Here is a 26857-nt window from a genome sequence, read left to right on the forward strand (position 1 = left end):
GGCTCCCGACGCACTGCCTGAGCGGGTGCGCGGGCGGCTTCCGGTGTGGGTGACGAGTGGTGGCCGAAGCGGGGGTACAGCAAGGGACGCTCAGGCGGGGACCATGGCGGACGGCGGCTCGGAGCGGGCTGACGGGCGCATCGTCAAGATGGAGGTGGACTACAGCGCTACGGTGGATCAGCGCCTACCCGAGTGTGCGAAGCTAGCTAAGGTGAGGAGAGGCCGGCTGGCTGTTGGCGGGCGCCAGGGGCTGAGTCACGGCGCGGAGCCTGCTTAGGCCTCAGGGGGCCTGCGGGCTGGAGCGTGCATCCCCCCATTGCCTGCCCAGCCCTGGTTGGGCCTGCACGAGTGGGAGACCCCAGGTCGGCCCGGCCAGGGCTGCGGAGTACGCCAGTGCCTATAGCTTCCCAGACCCTCCCCAGAACAGATGGTCACTTCCCTCCGTGGGACTTAGGGCTCCGTTTTACTTTTTGCCCTTTCTTGGATGCTGTTTAAGTAACGTTTATCTTAGTGGTTTCCCAGAGGGTGAGGCTGCTTCAGTATTCAGGCTGGATCAGAGAGTTTCGTTCTGTTGCTGTTTCCCAATCCATTTATGTCGCTAAATCGTTTATGGATCATGGCTATGTGCCTGGTCTTTGGCCAGGAGAAGGGGTAGGAAAGTGATAGTACGCAGATGACTAACACAGTACCGTGTTCTTTAGGAGTTAGTGTACGTAATGAATTAGTCAAGTCGTGCATGGTGGTTAGGGCCATACAAGGGGAGAGTGTTACTGGAACACCGAGAAGGAAGCTATGCATTCTTAATGGTGCCATAAGGAAGGTTTTACAGGAAGGCTGACGTTTGTATTGGGTCTTGAAGAATTAGTAAGATTGGGATGGGGTGGAGTCATTACTGAAGACAACTACAAAAGTAAAGACAAGTAGGCACTGTAAGAGTTCAACGGGCTTTCCAAAAAAACAAGGATGGAGAAAGGTGATAAAGTTGGTACGTATGTATATCTTCGGTTCAGTATGCTTGCTGAGGGGGAGCCATAAATTCATTAAGAGCTTTCTAGCAGCTAGCATCAACAAACATCAGTTACGTAAGGGTGGGAAACGACCACCTCCAGTGCCACACAGATAACAATAGCTGATATTTGTTGAGTAGTTTCTGCAGTGTCAGGCTCCGTGCTTACATGCACTAAGCCATTTGATCCTCACCTCAGCCCTATGCAATGGCTATTGCTATAATCCTTATTTTACAGGTAAGAAAACTTGGGCTAGAAAAAGTTGAATCACAGGCGCCAAGATCATACGGCTAGTAAAGTGGTGAAGCCAAGAAGCAAACCCAGGCAGACCGATTCTAGGTGCTGGAGCTGGTGCCGTCACATACCACGCTGCCCTGCCTAGAAGCCTATTGTAATGAACACCTGAACTTTTTTTCTTTTTTTTTTGAGACGGAGTTTCACTCTTGTCACCCAGGCTGGAGTGCAGCGGCGTGATCTCGGCTGACTGCAGCCCCTGCCTCCCGGGTTCAAGCGATTCCCCTGCCTCAGCCTCCCGAGTAGCTGGGACTACAGGTGCCACCACGCCCGGCTAATTTTTGTGTTTTTAGTAGACACGGGGTTTTACTATGTTGACCAGGCTGGTCGCGAACTCCTGACCTAAAGTGATCCACACACCTCGGCCTCCCAAAGTGCTGGGATTACAGGTGTGAGCTGCTGCGGCTGGCCAAAAACCTGAACTTCCGAGCACCTGCCCAGGAAAAGGAGGCAGCAGATCTTCACCTTCAGATAATATTTGCCAACTGGGGATGAAGGCCGAGCCTTGTCGATGCTGCTAATTTGAGGGAGAAACCAGGAAGATGGAGTTCTCCGTGAAATACCTTAATATTTAGAAATTGGATAATAATCTGTCGTCTTAAAATACTGTTTGAGCCAATATAATGTAACTAGAACAAAATACACAGGCCAAAGTCAGTCCCTGAACCTCCACTTTGGAATTAATAGAATGATAGTGTCCATAAGGAAGAAACAAGTCATTTGCTTTAGAAAAGCACAACCAGATCTTCCTTTTCTGAATTTCTGTTAATACCAGTCTACTGTGTGCAAGACCTAGTCAGTGTTAGACACTATGAGAAGTACAGAGATTATCAGACAAGGCTCTTGCCCTCAAATAGCTTAGAGATCAGTAAGAAGAAAGGCTTCACTGCCACAGTGGTTCTGGTGATCTTATGTAGCATTTATTCCTAAATAATTGTCATGTTCCAGACTGTTGAAAAACTTGCAAACTCCAGTGCCAGATGCTTTTTTTAGGTGTCCAGTGGGTAACAGAAGTGTTTTTAAAAAAGAATGTTGGGACCTGTTAACATAGGTACATTTGAATTTTGATTTTTTTTTTTTAAGCCACTGTGCCAGCTGAATAAAACAAGGTATATGTTGTGGGAGAGAATACTGGTTTTTTTTGTTTTTTGATACCGAGCCAGTTTCAACTTTAAATTAGATCGTTACCCTACACTCCTAGTTAATTTTTTAAAACATATTTTTCCGTTTTGCTTTTTTTTTTAATTCTTATTTTTTTTGGTTTTGAGACAGAATTTCACTCTTGTTGCCCAGGCTGGAGTGCAGTGGTACGATCTTGGCTCACTGCAACCTCCACCTCCCGGTTTCAATTGATTCTCGTGCTTCAGCCTCCCGAGTATCTGGGATTACTGGCATGCGCCACCACGTCCATCTTATTTTGTGTTTTTAGTAGAGGCGGAGCTTCACCATGTTGGTCAGGATGGTCTCAAACTCCTGGTCTCAAGTAATCCACCCGCTTCTGCCTCCCAAAGTGCTGGGATTACAGGCGTGAGCCACCGTGCCCAGTTGCTTTTTATTTTCCATTTCATATTCTTTTCTAACCATTCTGCCAAACATTAAAAAAAAATAATAACATTGCATTTCTACATTGGAATGTATGGAACAGTTAGTATACATTTTTTTGATTTTATTTTGAGCCCATCAATAAAACTATGAAGAACTTCTTGTTATTTTCACTTGCAAGAAAATTTAAGCTTCAGGCAGCTTAAGTGGTTTATTCAAGGCAGATCAAACTCACATCTCCTGATAAAAATAATAGTGTTCTTTTTGCTACTGCCTCTTTAAGAGATTATCAGTTCTGTCCTTAATTTCCTTAAGACATTTTTTATTTTAAATGTGAAAAACATTTGGAGATAAAAATTGTGTATATAGCACTTTGGGAGGCCAAGGTGGAAAGATCACTTGAGGCCAGGAGTTTGAGGCCGGCCTAACAAGACACTGTCTCCACAAAAATTTAAAAATTAGCCAGGTGTGGTGGTACGCACCTGTTGTCCCAGCTACTCTGGAGACTGAAGCAGGAGGATCGCTTGAGCCCAGTAGTTCGAGGTTGCTATGAGCTATGATCGCATCACTGCACCGAACCCTGGGCAACAGAGTGAGACCTTATCTCTTAAAAAAAAAAAAAAAAAAGTTGTGTATAGAGACTTAATAATGTATTAGTTGGGAAACCATATATAGCAGAAGCCTTAGAAAGGCAGATTCTAGAGTTGGGTTGTAAAATTGCCAAATGTAGATCATTTAAATCTCTTGTAGTTGTAACCTAGTTCTATGTCTGTCCTAACACCCATGTTGCAAATGATAACTAATATTTATTGCTGTATACATTTTATTAAGATGTCAGCTGCTATGATTATGGTGTGTACATACTATGTTCCAGGCGTACCTTCATAGGTATTTACTTAATTCTTACACCAACCCTGTGGATTGCTACAAGTATTGTGTCCACTTCACTGAAGAGAAAATTAAGAGTCAGAGAGCTTGTGTTTTACCCAAGGCAATATGGCAGTACAGCTGGGAATTTAGACCAGAGCAGTCTGGCTGCAGAGCCCGTCTTTTTTTTTTTTGAGACAGAGTCTCACTGTGTTGCCCAGGCTGGAGTACAGTGGTGCAGTCTTGGCTCACTGCAACCTTTGTCTTCTGGGTTCAAGGAATCCTGCCTCAGCCTCCTGAGTAGCTGCCTCAGCCTCCTGAGTAGCTGGGACTATAGGCGCGCACCACCATGACTGGCTAATTTTTTGTATTTTTAGTACAGACGGGGTTTCACCATACTAGCTAGGCTGGTCTCGAACTCCTGACCTTGTGATCCACCCACCTCACCCTCCCAAAGTGCTGGGATTACAGGCATGAGCCACCGCGCCCAACCAGAGCCTGCATTTTTAACCATCCTACCGTCTCTGTGATTTGTGTGTAAGCACCCTGTGTCAGGTTGATGGGGTGTTAGTAAAAGTGATACTAGTTCTTGATGATGGTTATCTCTTCGCCTTGTATTCAGGAGTTAAAAATTAATCTAAAGAGGGCCTTTTCTGAACTGTAAAGATCGGTATTTAGCAGTTCTTAATATACTGAGGGTTTCTCGTCCTCTCTTTTTGATTATGTTGTATTTGGCACATGGTTATTTGGGGACTACTTACATTCTTAAATTGAATATATCCTTTGATTCTCCTTCCTCTTAACCCATTTATGCTGAAGGTTGCAAAATCTTTTTGTGAAAAATCAGATCTTGGCAATGACCTTGAGCAGTAGGCTATAAATAACTCCCACAAACTTAGCGTTCCAATAATGGAACATTAGAGATAATGTTAATGTCTTTTCCTTCCTTCCTTCCTTCCTTTTTTTTTTTTAGATAGGGGATCTCAAACCCTTGGACTTAAGAGATCCTCTTGCTTCAGCTTCCTCAGTAGCTAGTATTACAGGCACACACTACTGTACCTGGCTTAATGTCTTTTCATTTCTTTTGGTCACCTGCAGTCTCTTATGTGTAACATCAAAAATAAAGAGCAAGTGAAATGTAAAACAGTTTACATTGTTAGCAGCTTAAACAAAAAAGACGCCTTTAAGGAATGCGTCACTTTAAAAATTAGTCTATATAGGGGGAGTATTGGACTGGCTTTAAATTTCAACTATTTGTGGTGACTTTTTTTTGAGACCGAATTTCACTCTGTCATGCAGACTGGAGTGCAGTGGCATGATTTCAGCTCACTGCAACCTCCCACTCCTGGGTTCAGGCGATTCTCATGCCTCAGCCACCCGAGTAGCTGGGATTACAGGTGCCCACCACCACGCCTGGCTAAATTTTGTATTTTTAGTAGAGATGGGGGTTTCACCATGTTGACCAAGCTGGTCTCGAACTCCTGACCTCAAGTGATCCGCCCGTCTCAGCATCCCAAAGTGTTGGGATTGCAGGCGTGAGCCACCGCGCCCGGCTGTGGTGACTTTTTATCAGCCTTTTTCTTTCTTGTTGAGGTTGTGTAACAAATCATTAAAAGATTGGATTTGGCCGGGCGCGGTGGCTCAAGCCTGTAATCCCAGCACTTTGGGAGGCCGAGACAGGCGGATCACGAGGTCAGGAGATCGAGACCATCCTGGCTAACACTGTGAAACCCCGTCTCTACTAAAAAATACAAAAAACTAGCCGGGCGAGGTGGCGGGCGCCTGTAGTCCCAGCTACTCGGAGGCTGAGGCAGGAGAATGGCGTAAACCCGGGAGGCGGAGCTTGCAGTGAGCTGAGATCCGGCCACTGCACTCCAGCCTGGTCGACAGAGCGAGACTCCGTCTCAAAAAAAAAAAAAAAAAAAAAGATTGGATTCATTCAGGAATTAAAGGAGGCGCAAACAGAACTTACAGATACTCAACATGTATTGATGTTGAACAACTCATTAGTCGCTTACATCATTTACAAGGATTATTTTCATGAGAAAAATGAGTCACGGAAGTCACATGTTCTAACAGGTTGGTTTTGGATAGCTCTCTAACCATTTGTTCCTCTGAGTTGAAAGGCAGCATCAAGGAGTTGGAATTTCAGGACCTGAGTGAATAGACAGGAAAAGGAGGAGGATGTTTAGCAATAGGGTAGAACGTGGAAGATTGGGAGGAAAAACGGGGATGATTTGAAAATTGGAAATTGTATTAAATGAATTGTATTAAATGAAATGATGCTAGTGTCCTTCAAATAGCACTAATTGTCAACCGTGTAGTTTGTCACATCCTGCTTATTGTGACAGTAAGAATCAGGAATTGTAAGCCATTAGGATCAACTGAATACAGATCAGGTGAGTGCCAGTCCATTCAACACATATTATGTGGAGGTTGGTGCAAAGAGAAGTGACAAGTAAACAAGCATCCATACCTAAAGGAACTTGTAGACCACTTAGGAGGTAAGTTATGTGCATCAGTAGCTGATACAAGGATGGAAGGATGGACCATAGTATCTGCAGAAGCACTGGCATGTGCTTGGTGTGATGCAGCTCACTGAACTGCAGTGATGAACAGTGTAGACATGGCCCCTGCTCTTACAGAGGTCGCATTCTACTGAGATTGGAAAAACAGTAAACACCAAAATAGACTGTAGTTTGGGGTAATTGCAGAGTGGAGACAGTATGGTTGAGTATGAAAGGAAAAGGTGCGGACTGACTACTGATTTTTAGAGTGTTATCCAAAAATGCCTTTGTGAGAAAATGACGTTTAATGTTTTGTTGATACTCCAGACTATGGCTTTAGGCCAGTGTGTAATTCTCTCACATGTATCATGCAATTCTTTAATACCCATGCTTCTGAATTAGAATACCATATATTAAACCACACTCTATTGATCACAGTCACGTGACTGATAGTAATTGCAAATGTGATGGGTGACTGTCATTAAACAGTATTTTGCATTTTAACTATTTTTGCCCTTCTTTTTGTTGCCAGATAGTAACCATAGACATGACTTTGATCAAAGCAAAAAGTGAGATTTAAACTAGTATGGTAGGGGACGTGCTGCACTGCCGTGGAGAGAGCTTTGGAGCTTGAGGCAGGAGCCCCGGATCTAGTTCTGCTGATACCTTTTGTGGCTAAGCAAGTCGTTTTAAGCTGTTTAGTCCTCAGTCTTTTTAATCTCTAAAATGAAGTGATTGAGTGAAATAATCCCTAGCAGTCTTTCTAGTTCTAAGATTCTTTCATCCTTTAGGATTTATTAGCCTTCAACTTTGGAGAATTTATAGATTTGTTCATTTTTTTCCTCTGATGAACATTTAGCCAGTATTTATTATATACATAAAGCTATAGAACTTTCAGAGAAAGGAGAACTAGGGCTGTCCAAATGGGAAATGTTGTTAAAATGTGTTAATAATCACATATTTCAGATTTAATTAAAATAAGTTCAGACAGGGACTATACAGTATATATGCAGTGCTGCATGGAAAATTCATGCATGTTTAAAAGTTATCTTGGAAAAATATGGCAGCAGTATTTTAAAAAGTCAAAAAATTATTTATGCCCATAATTCAGAAGCTATGTAATAAGTTTCTTTCATTAGTAGAAAAGGATAGTACTCATGTACCATCCATGAATGTCATTAAGATAAAAAAAGTTTTCATTTTTGGTTAGGAAAACAATTTTTAAATAATACTCTTCTCATTTCAATTTATTGTCAGGTATTTACTTGATAGTTATTAATATTAGCGTGTTAAATAATGCGTTTAAAAATTTTTTTTATTTAAAGACCAGGTCTCACTCTGTCACCCAGGCTGGAGTGCAGTGGCGCATTCCTAGCTCACTGCAGCCTCAAACTCTTGTGCTCAAGTGATTCCCCTGCCTCAGCCTCCTGAGTAGCTGAGACCACAGGCACAGGCTACTGTGCCCAGCTAATTTTTAAATTTTTTGTAGAGACGGGATCTCCCCCTATTTTCCAGGCTGGTCTCGAATTCCTAGGCTCAAGTGTCCTCCCACCTCAGCCTCCCAAAGTGCTGGGGTTACAGGGCGTGAGGCACCATGCCTGGCCAATGAGTGCAGTTTTTGTGCTGTATGTTGGTTTTGGTTTTATCAAAATGTGTGGTTCCTAATAGGATAACTTGTTTTAGTCCTGGTGTATTATCACTTATGTTTTTATTTTTTGAGTTTTATTGTTCCAATCTCTAAATATATATCCCAGGGAGAATGTTTTATTTTTACATCTGAGATAGAGGTGTGGAGAGGTTAGTGTAAGTTGTCAGAAACTGTATTTCAGTTGGACCAGTATCTGCTTAAGAGCATGACTTTAAGGATGGCATGTGTGGGTGTTCTCAGATGCTTTCATTTCCTTTAAGCATGATTACTAATTTATTTTTAAAGTCATTGAAAAATTAAACCAGAGTTTCCTGTCTTTTAGCACCAAGCACTCTCTTTATTTCTTCTTGGAATTCCATATTTTAAAATACCTGTTAGGGTGACAGTGACTTCATAAAGGAATCATTTTTTCCTACTTTTTTTTTTGAGACAGGTTCTCACTCTGTCGCCCATACTAGAGTGCGGTGGTGCGATCTTGGCTTACTGCAACCTTTGTCTCCCCAGCTCAAGCCAGCCTCCCACTTCAGCCTCCAGAGTAGCTGGGGCTACAGGTGTGCACCACAATTCCCAGCTAGTTTTTGTATTTTTTTGTAGAGACAGGTTTTGCCATGTTGCCCAACCCCAAACTCCTGAGTTCAAGATATCTGCCCCCTTCAGCCTCCTAAAATGCTGGCATTACAGGCATGACCCACTGCATCTGGCGTCTGTTTTTATTCTTTAAAGACACGTGACTACCACTTAGAGTCTCTGATCAGAACAGTATCCACCAGATGCAGTGACTCAGGCCTGTAATCCCAGAACTTTGGGAGGCCGAGGTGGGATGATCACTTTAGGTTAGGAGTTCAAGACCAGCCTAGCCAACATGGTGAAACCCCATCTCTACAGAAAATACAAAAATTATCCGGGTGTGGTGGCGCACTCCTGTAGTCCCACCTGCTGCAGAGGCTGAGGCACGAGAATCGCTAGAACCCGGGAGGTGGAGGTTGTAGTGAGCCGAGGTGGTGCCACTGCATTCCAGCCTGGGTGAAAGAGTGAGACTGTGTCTTAAAAAAAGAACAAGATGGCCGGGCGCGGTGGCTCAAGCCTGTAATCCCAGCACTTTGGGAGGCCGAGACGGGTGGATCACGAGGTCAAGAGTTCGAGACCATGCTGGCTAACACTGTGAAACCCCGTCTCTACTAAAAAATACAAAAAACTAGCCGGGCGAGGTGATGGGCGCCTGTAATCCCAGCTACTCAGGAGGCTGAGGCAGGAGAATGGCGTGAACCTGGGAGGCGGAGTTTGCAGTGAGCTGAGATCCGGCCACTGCGCTCCAGCCTGGGCGACAGAGCCAGACTCTGTCTCAAAAAAAAAAGAACAAGATAAACAGGTGTTAGTTACCACACTGAGTTGATAAATTAGAATTCAGAACAAAGACTTGGTGTTCTCTCAGATGTTACATGATTGTTATATGTTCACTTTCTCTTAGGCATTTAAAAATATTAGAAATAGCTTGTGGGCTTCAAGTAGGGGACCACTGCCTGTCATCACCCACTAGAGAAGAAAGCACTATCATGAAAAGGAGAGAAGCAAAAGTAGTTATGGGGTGATCATTTTCCTCTAGAAGAGGCCATTGATTTTTCCTTTTCTGTGTCAAAACCATTTCATTTTAGACTAGTTATTTGGATTTTTTGTGTTTTTTTATTGTTCATTTTCATCTTTTGTTTTAGGAAGGAAGACTTCAAGAAGTCATTGAAACCCTTCTCTCTCTGGAAAAGCAGACTCGTACTGTGAGTAGTTTACAGGGAAAAGCTCAGTTACCATTAATTTCTTTGAACATTGTTCCATTAACTTTCAATATATTTTTAACCTTACAGGCTTCCGATATGGTATCTACATCCCGTATCTTAGTTGCAGTAGTGAAGATGTGCTATGAGGCTAAAGAATGGGATTTACTTAACGAAAATATTATGCTTTTGTCCAAAAGGCGGAGTCAGTTAAAACAAGTGAGTTCATGATCACGTCTGCTCCAAACACAAAAGCATTTGTATTTCAGACCTTTTCACAAACTCTTCTGTAAGTCTGTTTAAAATGTGTTAAGTCAACATTGTAACATCCTAGAGGGTGTTTTGAAATTCGGTCCACATTCTCATAATGATATAACTGTTTTCTGTTTGTTCTTCTAGTCTTTATATGTTTGCATATTTTTAAAAAATTGTGTTAGCGTGTTCATACATCTTTGTTCTATTTTGGTGTTACTACTTTTATTTTATTTTTTTTTCCTTATGTATTTACTTATTTTGAAACAGGGTCTCACTCTGTCATCCAGGCTGGAGTGCAGTGGTGTGATTACAGCTGACTGCAGCCTCAATCTCCCAGGCTCAAGCAGTCTTCCCACCTCAAACCCCAAGCGGATGGGACTATAAGTGCATGCCACCACACCTGGCCAATTTTTTTATATTTTGTAGACCTCACTATATTACCCCGGCTGGTCTCAAACTCCTGGGCTCAAGTGATCCCTCTGTCTTGGCCTGTCAAAGTGCTGGAATTACAGACATGAGCTACTGTGCCTGGCCCCACTTTTATTATTCTAAATGGTTGTATTATTATTTATTAAGTTGATATTCTGATTTATTTAGTCATATCTCTTTTATTAAACACATCTTTTTATGCTGTTTTAAAATGTTTAGTAGTAACTATTTCATTTTCTTATATTATCCCAATATATGATTTTTTGCAAAACAGCTTTTTGAGGTATTACTGACATTCAAAAACTATGCATACTGACCAGTAGTTCTCTCCTTGACTAAACTCTCTGAGCCCTCTTCTTGACAAGGCCTTAACCTTGTCCTGTGTAGACTTAAACAAATACTAAGATTGTTTCTAATAATTCAAGGCTGCATTTCCAGGATGACCCAACCCCGACTTAGAGTGCTTGCCTGAGAAAACTGAAGTCTGCCAAAAGAATGTACTGTTAAACATTTCATCATGTGTGTGTGTGTGTGTGTGTGTGTGTGTGTGCGCGCGTGTAGAAATGAGGACTTGGATCTCGCTACATTGCCCAGGCTAGTCTCGAACTCTTGGGCCTGATCCTCCCACATCAGCCTCCCAAAGTGCTGGGATTACAGGCATGAGCCACTGCGCCCAGCCCTCCAACTTATTTTTGAGGCCAATTTTAGAGAGACTGTTTTGCTCATTTTGTTTAGAGATTATGTAAGTTCTCTTTTAGTGTTTTGGTGAAGTTGGATTTTCTTTGCTGTTTCCTTATTCTTCTTGAGATATATTTAAATGTTCCCCTGTACAAGTAGATCTCATTTTTTACATTTTTATCTCAACTTTTAAATACTGTTTCCTTAGTAGTTTCTGGGTTTTAATTTCTTACTTTAAATAATAAAGACAATGACATTGTAAAAGAGGATGTAATGGAACCAAAAATAGATATGTAGTGTTATTGTCCAAATTCCTTATTTTATTAATTAGACTGCTTCTAGGGTAAGGATAGTGTTAAAGTGGGTTAAATTTTTTTTTTGCAAAAGTCAGAATTACTATAATTGGTTTTGGTTTATTTTTCTTTAGGTAAGTTTACATGCATATAAAAGACAGTGTTGGCTCAGTGCGGTGGATCACACCTGTAATACCAGCACTTTGGGAGGCCAAGGTGGGCAGATTGCTCGAGCCCAGGAGTTGGAGACCAGTCTGGGCAATACTGTGAAATCCTGTCTTTACAAAAAATACAAAAATTAGCTGGATGTGGTGGCAGGCGCCTGTAACCCCAGCTACTTGGGAGGCTGTGGCAGGAGAATTGCTTGACCGGGGAGGCAGAGGTTGCAGTGAGCCAAGATTACACCACTGCATTGCAGCCTGGGCAAAAGAACAAGACTCTTGTCTCAAAAAAAAAAAAAAAAAAACGGCCGGGCGCGGTGGCTCAAGCCTGTAATCCCAGCACTTTGGGAGGCCGAGACGGGCGGATCACGAGGTCAGGAGATCGAGACCATCCTGGCTAACATGGGGAAACCCCGTCTCTACTAAAAACTACAAAAAACTAGCTGGGCGAGGTGGCGGGCGCCTGTAGTCCCAGCTACTCGGGAGGCTGAGGCAGGAGAATGGCGTAAACCGGGGAGGCAGAGCTTGCAGTGAGCTGAGATCCGGCCACTGCACTCCAGCCTGGGCGACAGAGCGAGACTCCGTCTCAAAAAAAAAAAAAAACACCGAAAATATATAAGCCGGTGTTAAGAATTAGCATAGATTTAATTGAGGCAACCTAAAATATGTGAATGTAACATTTATTTATGTATTTATTTATTTATTTGAGACAGAGTCTTCCTCTGTCGCCCAGGCTGGAGTGCAATGGCACGATCTTGGCCTGCTGCAACCTCTGTCCCCTGGGTTTCTGCACTTCTTCTGCCTGGCCAAAAAAAAATGTTTTAATAAAAAAAAAAAAAAAGGCCGGGCGCGGTGGCTCAAGCCTGTAATCCCAGCACTTTGGGAGGCCGAGACGGGCGGATCACGAGGTCAGGAGATCGAGACCATCCTGGCTAATACGGTGAAACCCCGTCTCTACTAAAAAATACAAAAAACTAGCCGGGCGACGAGGCGGGCGCCTGTAGTCCCAGCTACTCGGGAGGCTGAGACAGGAGAATGGCGTGAACCCGGGAGGCGGAGCTTGCAGTGAGCTGAGAGCTGGCCACTGCACTCCAGCCTGGGCGGCAGAGCCAGACTCCGTCTCAAAAAAAAAAAAAAAAAAAAAAGATGGAGCCGGGCGTGGTGGGCTCATGCCTGTAATCCCAGCACTTTGGGAGGCCGAGGTGGGCGGATCACCTGAGGTCAGGAGTTTGAGACCAACCTGGCCCACATGGAGAAACCCCATCTCTACTAAAAACACAAAATTAGCTGGGCGTGGTGGCGCATACCTGTAATCCCAGCTACTTGGGAAGGCTGAGGCAGGCGAATCTCTTGAACCTGGGAGGTGGAGGTTGCGGTGAGCCGAGATCACATCATTGCACTCCAGCCTGAGCAACAAGAGCAAAACTCTGTCTTAAAAAAAAAAGGTGGAAATAACAGACACTGAAGACTCCAAAAGCATGTAGGATGAAAGGAGTTGAGGGTTACCTGTTGTATCCAAAATTACCTATTGGATGCAGTGTTCACTGTTGGGGTGATAGGTTCACTAGAGGCCCATACCTCACCACTATACAATATATTCATGAAACAAACCTCCGCATGTACCCCTGAACCTAAAAGAAAATAAAATCACCTCCACAACAAAAACATTTAGCCTGAACTGCTTAAACATTAAATGTTTTTCGTGGAAATCTTTCTAAGATATTCTATTCACTTTTCTGCTGCCTTAACCAAAATATACTTAATGTAATTTAACATTTTCTTGATGACTCATGATCCTTATTATTATTATTATTATTACTGTTTTTTTTTTTGTTGTTGTTGTTTGTTTGTTTGAGATGGAGTCTTGCTTTGTTGCCCAGGCTGGAGTGCAGTGGCGTGATCTGGGCTCCACTGCAAGCTCTGCCTCCCGGGTTCATGCCATTCTCCTGCCTCAGCCTCCCGAATAGCTGGGACTACGGGTGCCCACCACCACACCCAGCTAATTTTTGTGTGTGTGTGTGTTTTAGTAGAGATGGGGTTTCACCGTGTTAGCCAGGGTGGTCTTGATCTCTTGATCTCGTGATCCGCCTGCCTCGGCCTCCCTAAGTGCTGGAATTACAGGCGTGAGCCACCACGCCCGGCCCAAGGTCTTAATTATTAATGATTATGATATACTGCTTAAAATCTAGAGATCAGGCATTGGCAAATGATGGGACAGAAACCAAATCCCACCCGCCTCCTATTTTTATGAATAAAGTCATTGGAACACAGCCACACCCATTTGTTTTTAAGGAGGCAGAGTTGAATAGTTGCCACAGAGACTGTGGCCCGCAAAGTCCACAATAATTACTTTATGAACATTTGCAAAAATTTACAGAAAATGTTTGCTGATTTGTGACCTAGATCACAGAATTGTTAGTGTTGAAGGGAATGTATTCCAGCCCCTTGGTATAACCTATGAGGACACTGAAGGCGAGAGGGTCTCTGGCTCACAGTGTCATAATGAGGTAAATTTGGGTGACTGTGGCTCTTCCTTCCTACCCAGGTGGTAGAACCGTTTCACCTTTTGCCTCTGTCGCTGCCTTTTTCCTCCTCAGTCACAGTATCTGCAGGTCGTGGCTTCAAGCTGCCATGGACCTCTGCTTTCTCTTCCCTTCGTGAGATGCCATTTCTTCCATGCTTTCCTGCTTGCGTGCATCTCTGCATCTGAGGTTTTCCTGACCTTTACTGACTTGTTACGGGGTACTTGGTACTTTTTAGGTATCAGTGAGTTTTGATGTGATGTTCTGTATGACGTTTCCTTGTCTAGAGTTGCTTGGGAAGACCAAGTTCGATCGTTGCTCGTCTGTCAATAAAATACATTTTTTTTCCTCTGTGAGGAATGTATTTTACTTATGAATGGTTTTTAATATTTTAGGCTGTTGCCAAAATGGTTCAACAGTGCTGTACGTATGTTGAGGAAATCACAGACCTTCCTATCAAACTTCGATTAATTGATACTCTACGAATGGTTACTGAAGGCAAGGTAAATTTTCTGTTGACATAACTCACAATGATATGTACTGTTTTTTCTGTATTCAGAGATACTTAATGTATGTAGATATTTTGTATAACTATTTATTTGTGTTTAGTTTTTAAAGAAATACACAAAATGTCATTACTGTAATTTAACCAGTAATGTCTTTCTACATCCCTTTCTGCAAATGAATCTATTTAAATAGTGACAACCATGGTATATCTAGATTTTTCTGGGAATTGGGTATCTTATCATAGATTTATATGTGACTTTAAAAAAACGAATAAAAATTCTACAGGGTCAGGGTGTGGGACAAGAGCATTTTAGACATAGAGGAAATAATATTCAGAGATACCAAAGTAAGAAATGTATGATAGATGTAGGAAGCTGTAATTAGTTTGCTATTATTGGAAATAGGGTAAGCAAGCCTAAGCATGAAAATTCATTCCTTAGGTGCTTTAGTTTATACTGTGGTCATATTCTTAGTGTTTAATTTGTTGGAAATTATAAATCTACTAACATTACTTATAGCTACAAAAATGTTAACAACTTTAATACCTAGCAAAATTAGGTATTTTAAAATAAGAGGGCCGGGCGCGGTGGCTCAAGCCTGTAATCCCAGCACTTTGGGAGGCCGAGATGGGCGGATCACAAGGTCAGGAGATCAAGACCATCCTGGCGAACACGGTGAAACCCCGTCTCTACTAAAAAAAAAAATACAAAAAACTAGCTGGGCGAGGTGGCGGGCGCCTGTAGTCCCAGCTACTCGGGAGGCTGAGCCAGGAGAATGGCGTAAACCCGGGAGGTGGAGCTTGCAGTGAGCTGAGATCCAGCCACTGCACTCCAGCCTGGGCGACAGAGCAAGACTCCGTCTCAAAAAAAAAAAATAAAATAAAATAAAATAAGATAGTCTTGTATTTAAACATAAATCAGAATTAGGGTATTAATTGTAGATATTGGACTACATATAACACACTTTTCAAATAATCACAAGGCATTTTGCATCTTCTGTGCTATTTATGTAGCTTGTGGTCCTATTATTTGTTAAACATAGTAATTTCATATTTAGGCTCTGAAAGCAGAGTTGCAAAATATGGATAAAGTTTTATTTTCTTAAGAATTACGGGCCGGGCGCGGTGGCTCAAGCCTGTAATCCCAGCACTTTGGGAGGCCGAGACGGGCGGATCATGAGGTCAGGAGAACGAGACCATCCTGGCTAACCTGGTGAACCCCGTCTCTACTAAAAAATACAAAAAACTAGCCGGGCGAGATGGCGGGCGCCTGCAGTCCCAGCTGCTCAGGAGGCTGAGGCAGGAGAATGGCGTAAACCCGGGAGGCGGAGCTTGCAGTGAGCTGAGATCCAGCCACTGCACTCCAGCCTGGGCGACAGACAGAGCGAGACTCCGTCTCAAAAAAAAAAAAGAAAAGAAAAGAATTACGGGTATATTTGTATAATATATACAAATATATAATGTTCCACAACTGTGTTTGTACATGGTGGATAAAGTGCAAAATAGCTGTAAAATAAATATTCTTATAGTTGGGTTAAAGAATAATTCAGTTCTGGCCAGGCACGGTGGCTCATGCCTGTAATCCCAGCACTTTGGGAGGCCTAGGTGGGTGGATCACCTGAGGTTGGGAGTTCGAGACCAGCCTTACCAACATGGAGAAACCCCATCTCTACTAAAAATACAAAATTAGCTGAGCATGGTGGCGCATGCCTGTAATCCCAGCTACTCGGGAGGCTGAGGCAGGAGAATTTCTTGAACCCAGGAGGTAGAGGTTGTGGTGAGCTGAGATCATGCCACTGCACTGTGGCCTGGGCAGCAAGAGTGAAACTCCATCTCAAAAAAAAAAAAAAAAAGTTCAGTTCTACCTTTTATTTTATTTTTTTGATACAGTGTCTCACTCTGTTGCTGAGGCTAGAGTGCAGTGGCCTGATCATGGCTCACTGCAGCCTTGAGCTCCGGGCTAAAGTGATCCTCCTGTGTCATCCTCCCAAGTAGCTGGGACTAAAGGTGCATGCCACCACACTCAGCTAATGTTTTGATTTTTTGTAGAGACAGGCTCAACATGTTTCCCAGGCTGGTCTCAAACTCCTGGCCTCAAGTGATCCTCCTGCCTCAGCCTTCCAAAATGTTGGGATTGCAAGTGTGAACCACCATACCCAGCCTACTTTTTCAATTTTTTTTTTTTTTTTTTTTTTTTTTTTTGAGACGGAGTCTCGCTCTGCCGCCCAGGCTGGAGTGCAGTGGCCGGGTCTCAGCTCACTGCAAGCTCCGCCTCCTGGGTTTACGCCATTCTCCTGCCTCAGCCTCCCAAGCAGCTGGGACTACAGGCGCCCGCCATGTCGCCCGGCTAGTTTTTTGTATTTTTTAGTAGAGACGGGGTTTCACCATGTTAGCCAGGATGGTCTCGATCTCCTGACCTCGTGATCCGCCCGTCTCGGCCTCCCAAAGTGCTGGGATTACAGGCTTGAGCCACCGCGCCCAGCCTACTTTTTCAATTTTAACACGTTTCCACGGAACTTTGATTGTGTAAGTTTCTCATTTGTAGATTTATGTTGAAATTGAGCGTGCTCGACTGACTAAAACATTAGCAACTATAAAAGAACAAAATGGTGATGTGAAAGAGGCAGCCTCCATTCTGCAGGAGTTACAGGTAAGGTACTGCATTTTAGAGTTGGTAAAACTTTGTTTAGTCAGCAGTATTTTCTAATGGAAATATAAGTTGAGTATCCCTTATCCAAAATGTTTGGGACCAATAATTGTTTTGAATTTTGATGGAAAGCCTGTGAATGCCATCTTTTTTCATATTTAAAATTGTCATTTCCTCATTAGCATTAAGAAAACCACAGTGAGGTACCACTACATACCTATTAAAATGCCTACAATTTAAACAATAAAATCCTCAGTGCTAGTGGGGATGCAAAGCAGCTGGAGCTCCTGTACCTTACTGGTGAGAATGCAAGGTGGTGCAGCCACTCTGGAAAACAGTTTGGCAGTTTCTTATAAAGTTACACATATGCTTACCATATGACCCAGCAATCCCACTCTTGAGTATTTACCCATGGGAAATGAAAACTTATGTTTACATAAAACCAGTCCACACAACCTGTTCAGAATAGCTTTATTTGTGATAATAAAAAGATAAAATCAGCCCAGATATACTTCAACAGGTGAATAAATAAACTGTGGTATGTCCATACAATGGAATACTACTAAGCAATAAAAAGAAATGAACTATTAATGTATAACTTGAATGAATCTTACAATTTAGGCCATTATATAGAGTGAATAAAGACAGCCTCAAAGCATTACATATTATATTTGACATTCTTGAAAAGACAGATTTTTAGTGATGAAGTACAGATCATTGGATGTCTTGGGAGGGCTTATGAGTGGGGGAAGTGTGTGATTGTAAAGGGGCAATATGAGGAAGGTTTTTTGGGCTCTGTATCTTCATTGTGATGGTGGTTGCGCAAATCACTACATGTGTTAAAATTCATAGAATTTTATACCGAAAGGGGGAAAGTCCATTATAAATTATAATTTTCTAGAGGTAAATAGCTTTTAATATAATTGTCAACACCCTGCCTATATACATGAAGGTTCTTATTATTTAACAAGGATGAATATTTTAGTATCTTTAATTTTGTTGCAGTTCACAAAATTGCAAAGTATTATAAACTTATTTCGGGAATTACTGTGCTAGGTTGAAACCTACGGGTCAATGGAAAAGAAAGAGAGAGTGGAATTTATTTTGGAGCAAATGAGGCTCTGCCTAGCTGTGAAGGATTACATTCGAACACAAATCATCAGCAAGAAAATTAACACCAAATTTTTCCAGGAAGAAAATACCGAGGTGAGTATATCTCTGACCACATGTTTAAAGGTATAAATAAAACCCATAAATCCCAATTTGTTTTGCCAACTTTTTTGCAGAAATTAAAGTTGAAGTACTATAATTTAATGATTCAGCTGGATCAACATGAGGGATCCTATTTGTCTATTTGTAAGCACTACAGAGCAATATATGATACTCCTTGTATACAGGCAGAAAGTGAAAAATGGCAGCAGGTAAGAGTTTATTCGTGTAATTGACATAGCTTATTCAGAAGAGTAATTTGCATTTTTTTATTTTCAAATCTTTTTAACTGCAATCATTACATGCAATTGTATGGTGGTGCTTTCTATTTAGTGTTGCTCAGTATATTACTGATTCAGTCTAATTGCGGCCATAGTTTATGTCTCACTTTTGGAGAAATATAGGCTTCCTGTTTAAAATATGTACAGTGGGTCATATCCTAATAGAGGTTGCAAATAAAGACCCATTACTTTGGAAAATTATTTTACAAAACTATTTTAAAGGGCTTATATATATATTCCACATTTATACTGCTAACTTGTTACAAGAACTTTTTCTTTATACATTTGTCAAAAATGAATGTCAAGAAAAATGTCAGCTGAGGTAGTAAGTCAGATTAGCAATGATTTATTATAATAGTTTGTGAAAACTAAATGCTATGGAAAGACACTATGAAAAGGCAGCCTGGAAATATTTTTCCCCTTAAGACTTTTTTTTGTTCGTTTGTCTTTTGTTTGTTTTTGAGACAGAGTCTCGCTGTTTCCCAGGCTGGAGTGCAGTGGCGCAGTCTCGGCTCACTGCAACCCCTCTGCCTCATGGATTCAAGTGACTCTCCTGCCTCAGTCTCCTGAGTAGCTGGGACTACAGGCACGTGCCACCACGCCCGGCTAATTTTTTTTATTTTTGTATTTTTAGTAGAGATGGGGTTTTACCATGTTAGCCAGGATCGTCTTGATCTCCTGACCTCAGGTGATCCGCCCTCCTTGGCCTCCCAAAGTGCTATGATTATAGATGTGAGCCACTGCACCCAGCTATGACTTTAAAATTTAAAATGGATATGATTGTTCAGTTTTTGTCAAAATTACCATTATGTCTAGTCTTGCGTATAAGTTTTGTTGTACAACTCTTTTAGGCTCTGAAGAGTGTTGTACTCTATGTTATCCTGGCTCCTTTTGACAACGAACAGTCAGATTTGGTTCACCGAATAAGTGGTGACAAGAAGTTAGAAGAAATTCCCAAATACAAGTAAGTACTTTTGAAATTATCATGATATATATCAGTAGAAACACCATTTTGAAAGAAAATTTTCTAACCTAAGTGTATACTTCTGTGTATACTTCTTTTTCTGAGACAGAGTTTTACTCTTGTTGCCCATGGTGGAGTGTAATGGCACAATCTCAGCTCATTGCAACTTCTGCATCCTAGGTTCAAGCGACTCTCCTGCCTCAACCTCCCGAGTAGCTGGGATTACAGGCACCCGCTACCATGCCCAGCTAATTTTTGTATTTTTAGTAGAGACGGGATTTCGCCATGTTGGCCAGGCTGGTCTTGAATTCCTGACCTCAGGTGATCCGCCCACCTCGGCCACCCAAAGTGCTGCTGGGATTACAGGCTTGAGCCACCGTGACTGGCCTAAGTGTGTACTTCTTAATTGGTTACTGATAGATTATACTAGAGGATAAAACTAGAGATAATAAAGTGGTGGAATTTTTTTTTAGCATTGCGTTAACAATAAATGAGATTATAACATACTTTATTCTAAATTGCTTATCAAGTGAAGTTTCATATCAGGTCTACACTGGCAGCTTTTGATTAATTATTTGACAGAGTTTCATCATTAGTAGTTTAGAGCGTTGTGATTTTCAGAAATGCATACTTCTGAAAATCTATTATATAAAATAGACTTGCTTCATCATAAGCACAACAGATTCTTATTTCTGTTTGTTTCATGAGTGCGTTTACAGTTATTTCAGAAATTGACAATGCAGAAAAGAGCAGAGTGTTTTTTTTTTTTTTTTTTTTTTTTTTTTTTGAGACGGAGTCTCGCTCTGTCGCCCAGGCTGGAGTGCAGTGGCCGGATCTCAGCTCACTGCAAGCTCCGCCTCCTGGGTTTACGCCATTCTCTCGCCTCAGCCTCCCAAGTAGCTGGGACTACAGGCGCCCGCCATCTCGCCCGGCTAATTTTTTGTATTTTTTTAGTAGAGACGGGGTTTCACGGTGTTAGCCAGGATGGTCTCGATCTCCTGACCTCGTGATCCGCCCGTCTCGGCCTCCCAAAGTGCTGGGATTACAGGCTTGAGCCACCGCGCCCGGCCAAGAGCAGAGTGTTAAGTGGGAGAATGCTGTATTCTGAACTACTGTGGGAAAAATGGTAATAAAGTTGGTAAAATACACAACCAAACAGTATCTCATTCTACTAAATAAAATTTAATGAAAACAGTTTTTGTTGATTTTTTTTTGAACTTTGCTATTATATTAGTTAATACTTAATTTTTACAGATTTGGAATACTAAGATGTATACAATTTACAGGGATCTTTTAAAGCTTTTTACCACAATGGAGTTGATGCGTTGGTCCACACTTGTTGAGGACTATGGAATGGAATTAAGAAAAGGTTCCCTTGAGAGTCCTGCAACGGATGTTTTTGGTTCCACGGAGGAAGGCGAAAAAAGGTGGAAAGACTTGAAGAACAGAGTTGTTGAACATGTAAGAACCTGTCATAGAAATGACAAGTTTTATTTTAACCTTTAGTGAATTTATTTTTTAGAATTAAATTTTGGCAAATTTGAGCATAAACTATTTTATTTTTCACATTTGATAATCAAATGTTCATTTAGGATGTTATGTCTTTAATTCTTCACTTACGATGTTTTTTGTATGCCCACTGTAGTAGTGACACAAATTTGGTGTTCACATGTTTACTCTGCATTTCCCAAAGCATATTGGAATGTATCTCACTTATCTTGGGTTTTTTCCCTGTTTTTGGCTTTTCAGAAAAGATAGCTGTATTTTAGCTTGCTTCATTTTGAGAGAACCTCTCAGGAATCCAAAATTTATAGCATGTAAACCAGACAGAATTTCCTAAGAATTGGGGCAGGAGGGTGTTTCTCTCTAATGTTCACTTACTAGTCTTGGAAACAGGTAACATGTCTTAAACCTGAACTTGGATCTTCTTAGTATCACTGTTGTCATGTTGTATTATGTTACCATTCACTCCTTCACATAACAAACATTTATTGTGAGCCTTCTATGTGCCAGACACTGTACAAAGTACCAGGGCACACAGGAGAATAAGACATTACCCTACCTAGGCCGGGCGTGGTGGCTCATGCCTGTAATCCCAGCACTTTGGGAGGCTGAGGTGGGCGGATCACCTGAGGTCAGGTGTTCAAGACAAGCCTGGCCAACATGGGGAAACCCCATCTCTACTAAAAATACAAAAAATGGCTGGACGTGGTTGCGCACATCTGTAATCCCAGCAACTCAGGAGGCTGAGGCCGGAGAATTGCTTGAACTCAGGAGGCAGAGGTGTCGGTGAGCGGAGATCACACCAGTGCACTCCAGCCTAGGCGACAGAGCAAGACTCCATCTCAAAAAAAAAAACCTTGAAGAAGAACATTAAAAATTATAGGGAAAGATGTACTTAGAAATAAAAAGTGTCAGAGATATTGTAGTACAAGTATCTAGAGAACAGAGTGAGGCTTATGGGAAACTTTTCTACGTGGAGGAATGATCAGGTTGGATGAATTGATGATTGAGGTGAGGTTTGTAAGAGGAGTGTGAGGTTATTGGGCAGGCAGGAACAAAAGAGGGGCAGCCTGCGCACCAGGTCCCTCTGAGAGTGAGTTTGGAGAATGCATTTGGAGAGGGAGGAGACTAGAGAAGACTGCTAAGGTGAGAGATATATGGACTTTAAATAAGGCAGTAGCCAAGGGATTAAAGAGTGGATGGAATGTGATTGTTTTAAGGAAGGAAATCAATAGAATGCAGCCATTGATTAGATTTAAAGCATGAAGGAAAAGGTTAGATTTGAAGGATAAAAGAAAAGCGAGGGCCGGGCGCGGTGGCTCAAGCCTGTAATCCCAGTACTTTGGGAGGCCGAGATGGGCAGATCACGGGGTCAGGAGATCGAGACCATCCTGGCTAACACGGTGAAACCCCGTCTCTACTAAAAATACAAAAACTAGCCGGGCGAGGTGGCGGGCGCCTGTAGTCCCAGCTCCTCGGGAGGCTGAGGCAGGAGAATGGTATAAACCCGGGAGGCGGAGCTTGCAGTGAGCTGAGATCCGGCCACTGCACTCCAGTCCGGGCGACAGAGCGAGACTCCGCCTCAAAAAAAAAAAAAAAAAGAAAAAGAAAAGCGAGGAGAAGAATGCTTCTCATGCTTTCTGATGTGTTCATGTTGCCATCAGCCCTGATAGAGATAGGAGATGATGTAGCTTCTTCAAAGATTGAGTTCATTTTTCTCCCCACTGTTCCCCCACGTTTTTTTGAGTGCTATTGTTAATAATACTGCCAATAAGAATAGTAAAGGGGAGTCTCTGTGTCTTAACTTCAGCACCATCTCCAGTGAAAATTAGGAAATTTAATTTGAAGCTACTTGTAAGTCATTGGATAAGGATAAAGTGATGAGTATTTGAAATGATGTCCAATCTTATTTTTTGAAAGAGGGAGAGTCAGGCCGGGCACGGTGGCTCATGCCTGTAAATCCCAACACCTTGGGAGGCCGAGGTGGGCGGATCACAAGTCAGGATCGAGACCATCCTGACTAACTTGGTGAAACCCCGTCTCTACTAAAAATACAAAAAATTAGCCTGGGATTGTGGCGAGCGCCTGTAATCCCAGCTACTCGGGAAGCTGAAGCAGGAGAATGGCATGAACCCAGGAGGTGGAGCTTGCAGTGAGCCGAGATTGTGCCACTGCATTCCAGCCTGGGTGACAGAGTGAGACTCTGTCTCAAAAAAAAAAAAAAAAGTCAGTCTATCTCTGTCATCCAGACTGGAGTACAGTGGCACAGTCATAGCTTGCTGTAACTTTGAACTCTTGTGTTCAAAGGATCCTCCCACCTGAACTTCCTAAATAGCTAGGATTATAGGCATGCACCACCATATTCAGCTAATTTTTAAATTTTTTGTGGGGATGGGGTCTTGCCATGTTCCCAGGCTGGTGTTGGTCTCCTGGCCTCAAGCAGTCCTCCTGCCTCAGACTCCCAAAGTGCTGGGATTACAGGTGTGAGTCCCTGCACCCGATCAATCTCCAATGATTTTTTACATTTTAGCCTTTAAAACATTTGTGTTATAATTAGAAAGCTTAACTTTAGATTCTTGCACTCAGCAAAAATATTTCAGTACAATTACAATTTTTAACCACTAGTTAAGACAGGCATATATTTTGACTATATATTTAAAGAGCTGTATAGAATATTCGTAGTAATTCACAAATAACTACAGGAACCAAAATAAGTATTTAGTTTTGTTACTGAAGATTAGAACTAGCTTTGCCCCAGTTATGGACAACAGAAAATTAAAAGCTCCGAGTCTAACATTTTAAGTAAACTTACCTTGGATATGAAAATAAATGGACTTTGAAACTTGCTGACAAATGTTACGTATTCTCCCTGCTCTCTATCCTCTCCCCAGAATATTAGAATAATGGCCAAGTATTATACTCGGATAACAATGAAAAGGATGGCACAGCTTCTGGATCTATCTGTTGATGTAAGTAGTGATCAACTTTGAGTTATTTGTAGGCATTCTTTTTGAATATTGACTTGTAAAAATTGAGTAAGAGAATCAAATTTTATGGCCGGGCACGGTGGCTCACGCCTGTAATCCCAGCACTTTGAGAGGCCGAGGCAGGCGGATCACAACACAAGGTCAGGAGCTCGAGACCATCCTGGCTAACACAGTGAAACCCCGTCTCTACTAAAAATACAAAAACATTAGCCGGCCGTGGTGGCGGCGCCTGTAGTCCCAGCTACTCAGGAGGCTGAAACAGGAGAATGGCATGAACCTGGGAGGTGGAGCTTGCAATGAGCCGAGATTGCGCCACTGCACTCCAGCCTGGGCAACAGAGCAAGATTATGTCTCAAAAAAAAGAGAATCAATTTTATGATTTAATTTTATGTTTAGGTAATAGAGTAATAGTTTCCCAAGCGATCTTGAGTACCAAAAACTAACCTAAGTATCAAGTGATTCCAGGTCTCGTTGGAGCAATGTTGTCTTCAGTTCTGTGTTTCGTGTTGACAGAATGCATAGCACATAAAGAGGAGTTAACCCAAGTGTGTAGTAATGGCCTGAGAAGCCATTTCTGTCACCAGAAGGAGTTGTGACAGTTTAGGTGATAAGACTCATGGAACATTAGAGTTGGAAGGTTTACTCTTTGATCAGCTTGTCAGGGAGCTCTTGTCACTTATGAATGAAAGTACCAGAGTCCTTAGAACTCAAGTGTCTTGTCCGTGGTACGTAGTTGCCAAGTAGCAGAGCGCATATTCTAACCCAGCATTTCTGGAAATGTTCACTGTACCATACTGCCTTTGAGGGGAAACTTTGTAGAAAGGGGAGTAGACCAACTTGCTGTTTGCATGGATACCAACAGCATTGAGCTTGCAAGGAGGCAGATTCAAACTCACCCCTGACTGAGTCTACTCAGATTCTGTTCATTCCCTAGACTATCAGTAAAATAAGTACTTATTACAGGAAGTCAGCAGTTGCTAACTCTTTTTTTTTTGAGGCAGAGTCTTGCCTTGTCGCCCAGGCAGGAGTACATTTTTTGCGATCTCAACTCACTACAACTTCCACCTCCAGGGTTCAGGCGGTTCTTCTGCCTCAGCCTCCCGAGTAGTTGGGACTACAGGCACATGCCACCATACCCGGCTAATTGTGGTAGTTTTAATAGAGATGGGGTTTCACCATGTTGCTCAGGCTAGTCTTGAACTCCTGACCTCAAGTGATTCACCCACCTCGGCCTCCCAAAGTGCTGGGATTACAGGTATGAGCCACCGCACCCAGCTGAGCAGTTACTAACTTAAAAATGAATTCCCCTGCATATTGTTGGATGAAGAGTTTAGAAAATGCTTTTCTGAAGTTTTGTTTATTGTCTGTAATTTATCCTGTCTTAATCCAATTCATCTTTCTCTCTTGCAGGAGTCCGAAGCCTTTCTCTCAAATCTAGTAGTTAACAAGACCATCTTTGCTAAAGTAGACAGATTAGCAGGAATTATCAACTTCCAGAGACCTAAGGATCCAAATAATTTATTAAATGACTGGTCTCAGAAACTGAACTCATTAATGTCTCTAGTTAACAAAACTACACATCTCATAGCCAAAGAGGAGATGATACATAATCTACAATAAGGGTCTTAATGCTTTTAGAAAAAAGTTAAAATTGGAAGTCATTAAAAAAAAAGAGACTGTTATAATGGTGTATATGTTGGGGTTTTTTTTCTAAGCTTCTTTGTCTTAAATTTTAAAATAGTGAATATGTTTTGAGACTCCCTTTGACCTTTCAGTTCCCCAAGTTCATTGTTAACTTTGCATTTGCAGTTGGTGCAAAAATACACATTTCTGTCGTCTGAATACACAAAAAGTTGTGTCATAACTTACCCAGATATGTTTTTCTATCATTTGAAACCTTTTTAGCTACTGTTTGTTTTCATTCAACTAACAAACATATTACAATAATAAAAGCAGTATATACACATTTCCTTTCTACAGTTACCTCTGATTCTAAACATTTTGTGGGGTAGTGATTTGGCAAGTGTTTTTTAAATAAAATAAATTTCATTGTAAAGCTATCAGTCATTTAGTAGAGTAGAAAAGCAACAGAGCATACACGAACATTTGCGATAGAGTTGTGATTTGTGAAGAATTTGTACTTTGATATTGTGGCAGAAAGTCTGAACTGAGTGTGTATGCAACAATCTGGTAAGCTGTAGACTTTTTTTTTGAGTCAGGCTGGTTCTAGTCACAGTGGCTTGATTGCTTTCAGCCCTCATCCTCTGACTTGATCAGTTGTTCAACAGAATCAACTGACATCATTGACACAAGTTATTGGGTGTTAAGTCCTCTCTATAGGGGTAGTGACTAGTTTTTTTTTTTTTTTTGCTCTTCCTCTCCCCTTTCTTTATATGGGTTTAAATTTAACATAAAGTTGTTTTTATAAGGCTTATTTGTAACTTTATACTTCTAAGTCTAATTACATCATTATTGTTCCAAATTCGTTATCTCTGTAGGAACTTTTAGTTCCATTATACGAACACTGGATAACCTAATTTTTTTATGTTTTAAAAAAATGGCAAAAAGAAAGACTTGAGGCCACCCTCATAGAGTAAGTGGTGTAGTACTGAAATATTTTCACAGAATTAAAAGTAGCTTGCTGCCGAAGAAACATCTGAGATGAATTGGTGTGAACGAATTTTGCAAGTTTTAATTTGATTTATTTCAGAGAAAATAGAAAAATAAAACAATGTTAGAAGGTTATTTAAAATGATATTTAAATGAAGAAAGTGTGAGGTCTACTTTAAAAA

At 41.7% G+C, this 26857-nt stretch overlaps 1 protein-coding gene across 1 annotated transcript; it reads left to right on the top strand.

Annotated features, from left to right (window-relative positions):
* PSMD12 (proteasome 26S subunit, non-ATPase 12) lies at positions 1–26857 on the top strand. The gene is made up of 11 exons (XM_033183897.1): positions 1–211; positions 9575–9634; positions 9722–9850; positions 14365–14472; positions 17020–17124; positions 18178–18327; positions 18408–18542; positions 19463–19575; positions 20862–21036; positions 23970–24047; positions 25476–26857. The coding sequence occupies exons 1-11, from the start codon at positions 104–106 to the stop codon at positions 25683–25685; spliced, it is 1371 nt and encodes a 456-aa protein (XP_033039788.1). The 5' UTR covers positions 1–103; the 3' UTR covers positions 25686–26857.

This window comes from Trachypithecus francoisi, unplaced genomic scaffold (genome assembly GCF_009764315.1).
Source record: "Trachypithecus francoisi isolate TF-2019V2 unplaced genomic scaffold, Tfra_2.0 Lachesis_group20, whole genome shotgun sequence".
In the NCBI taxonomy this organism is placed as follows: Eukaryota; Metazoa; Chordata; class Mammalia; order Primates; family Cercopithecidae; genus Trachypithecus; species Trachypithecus francoisi.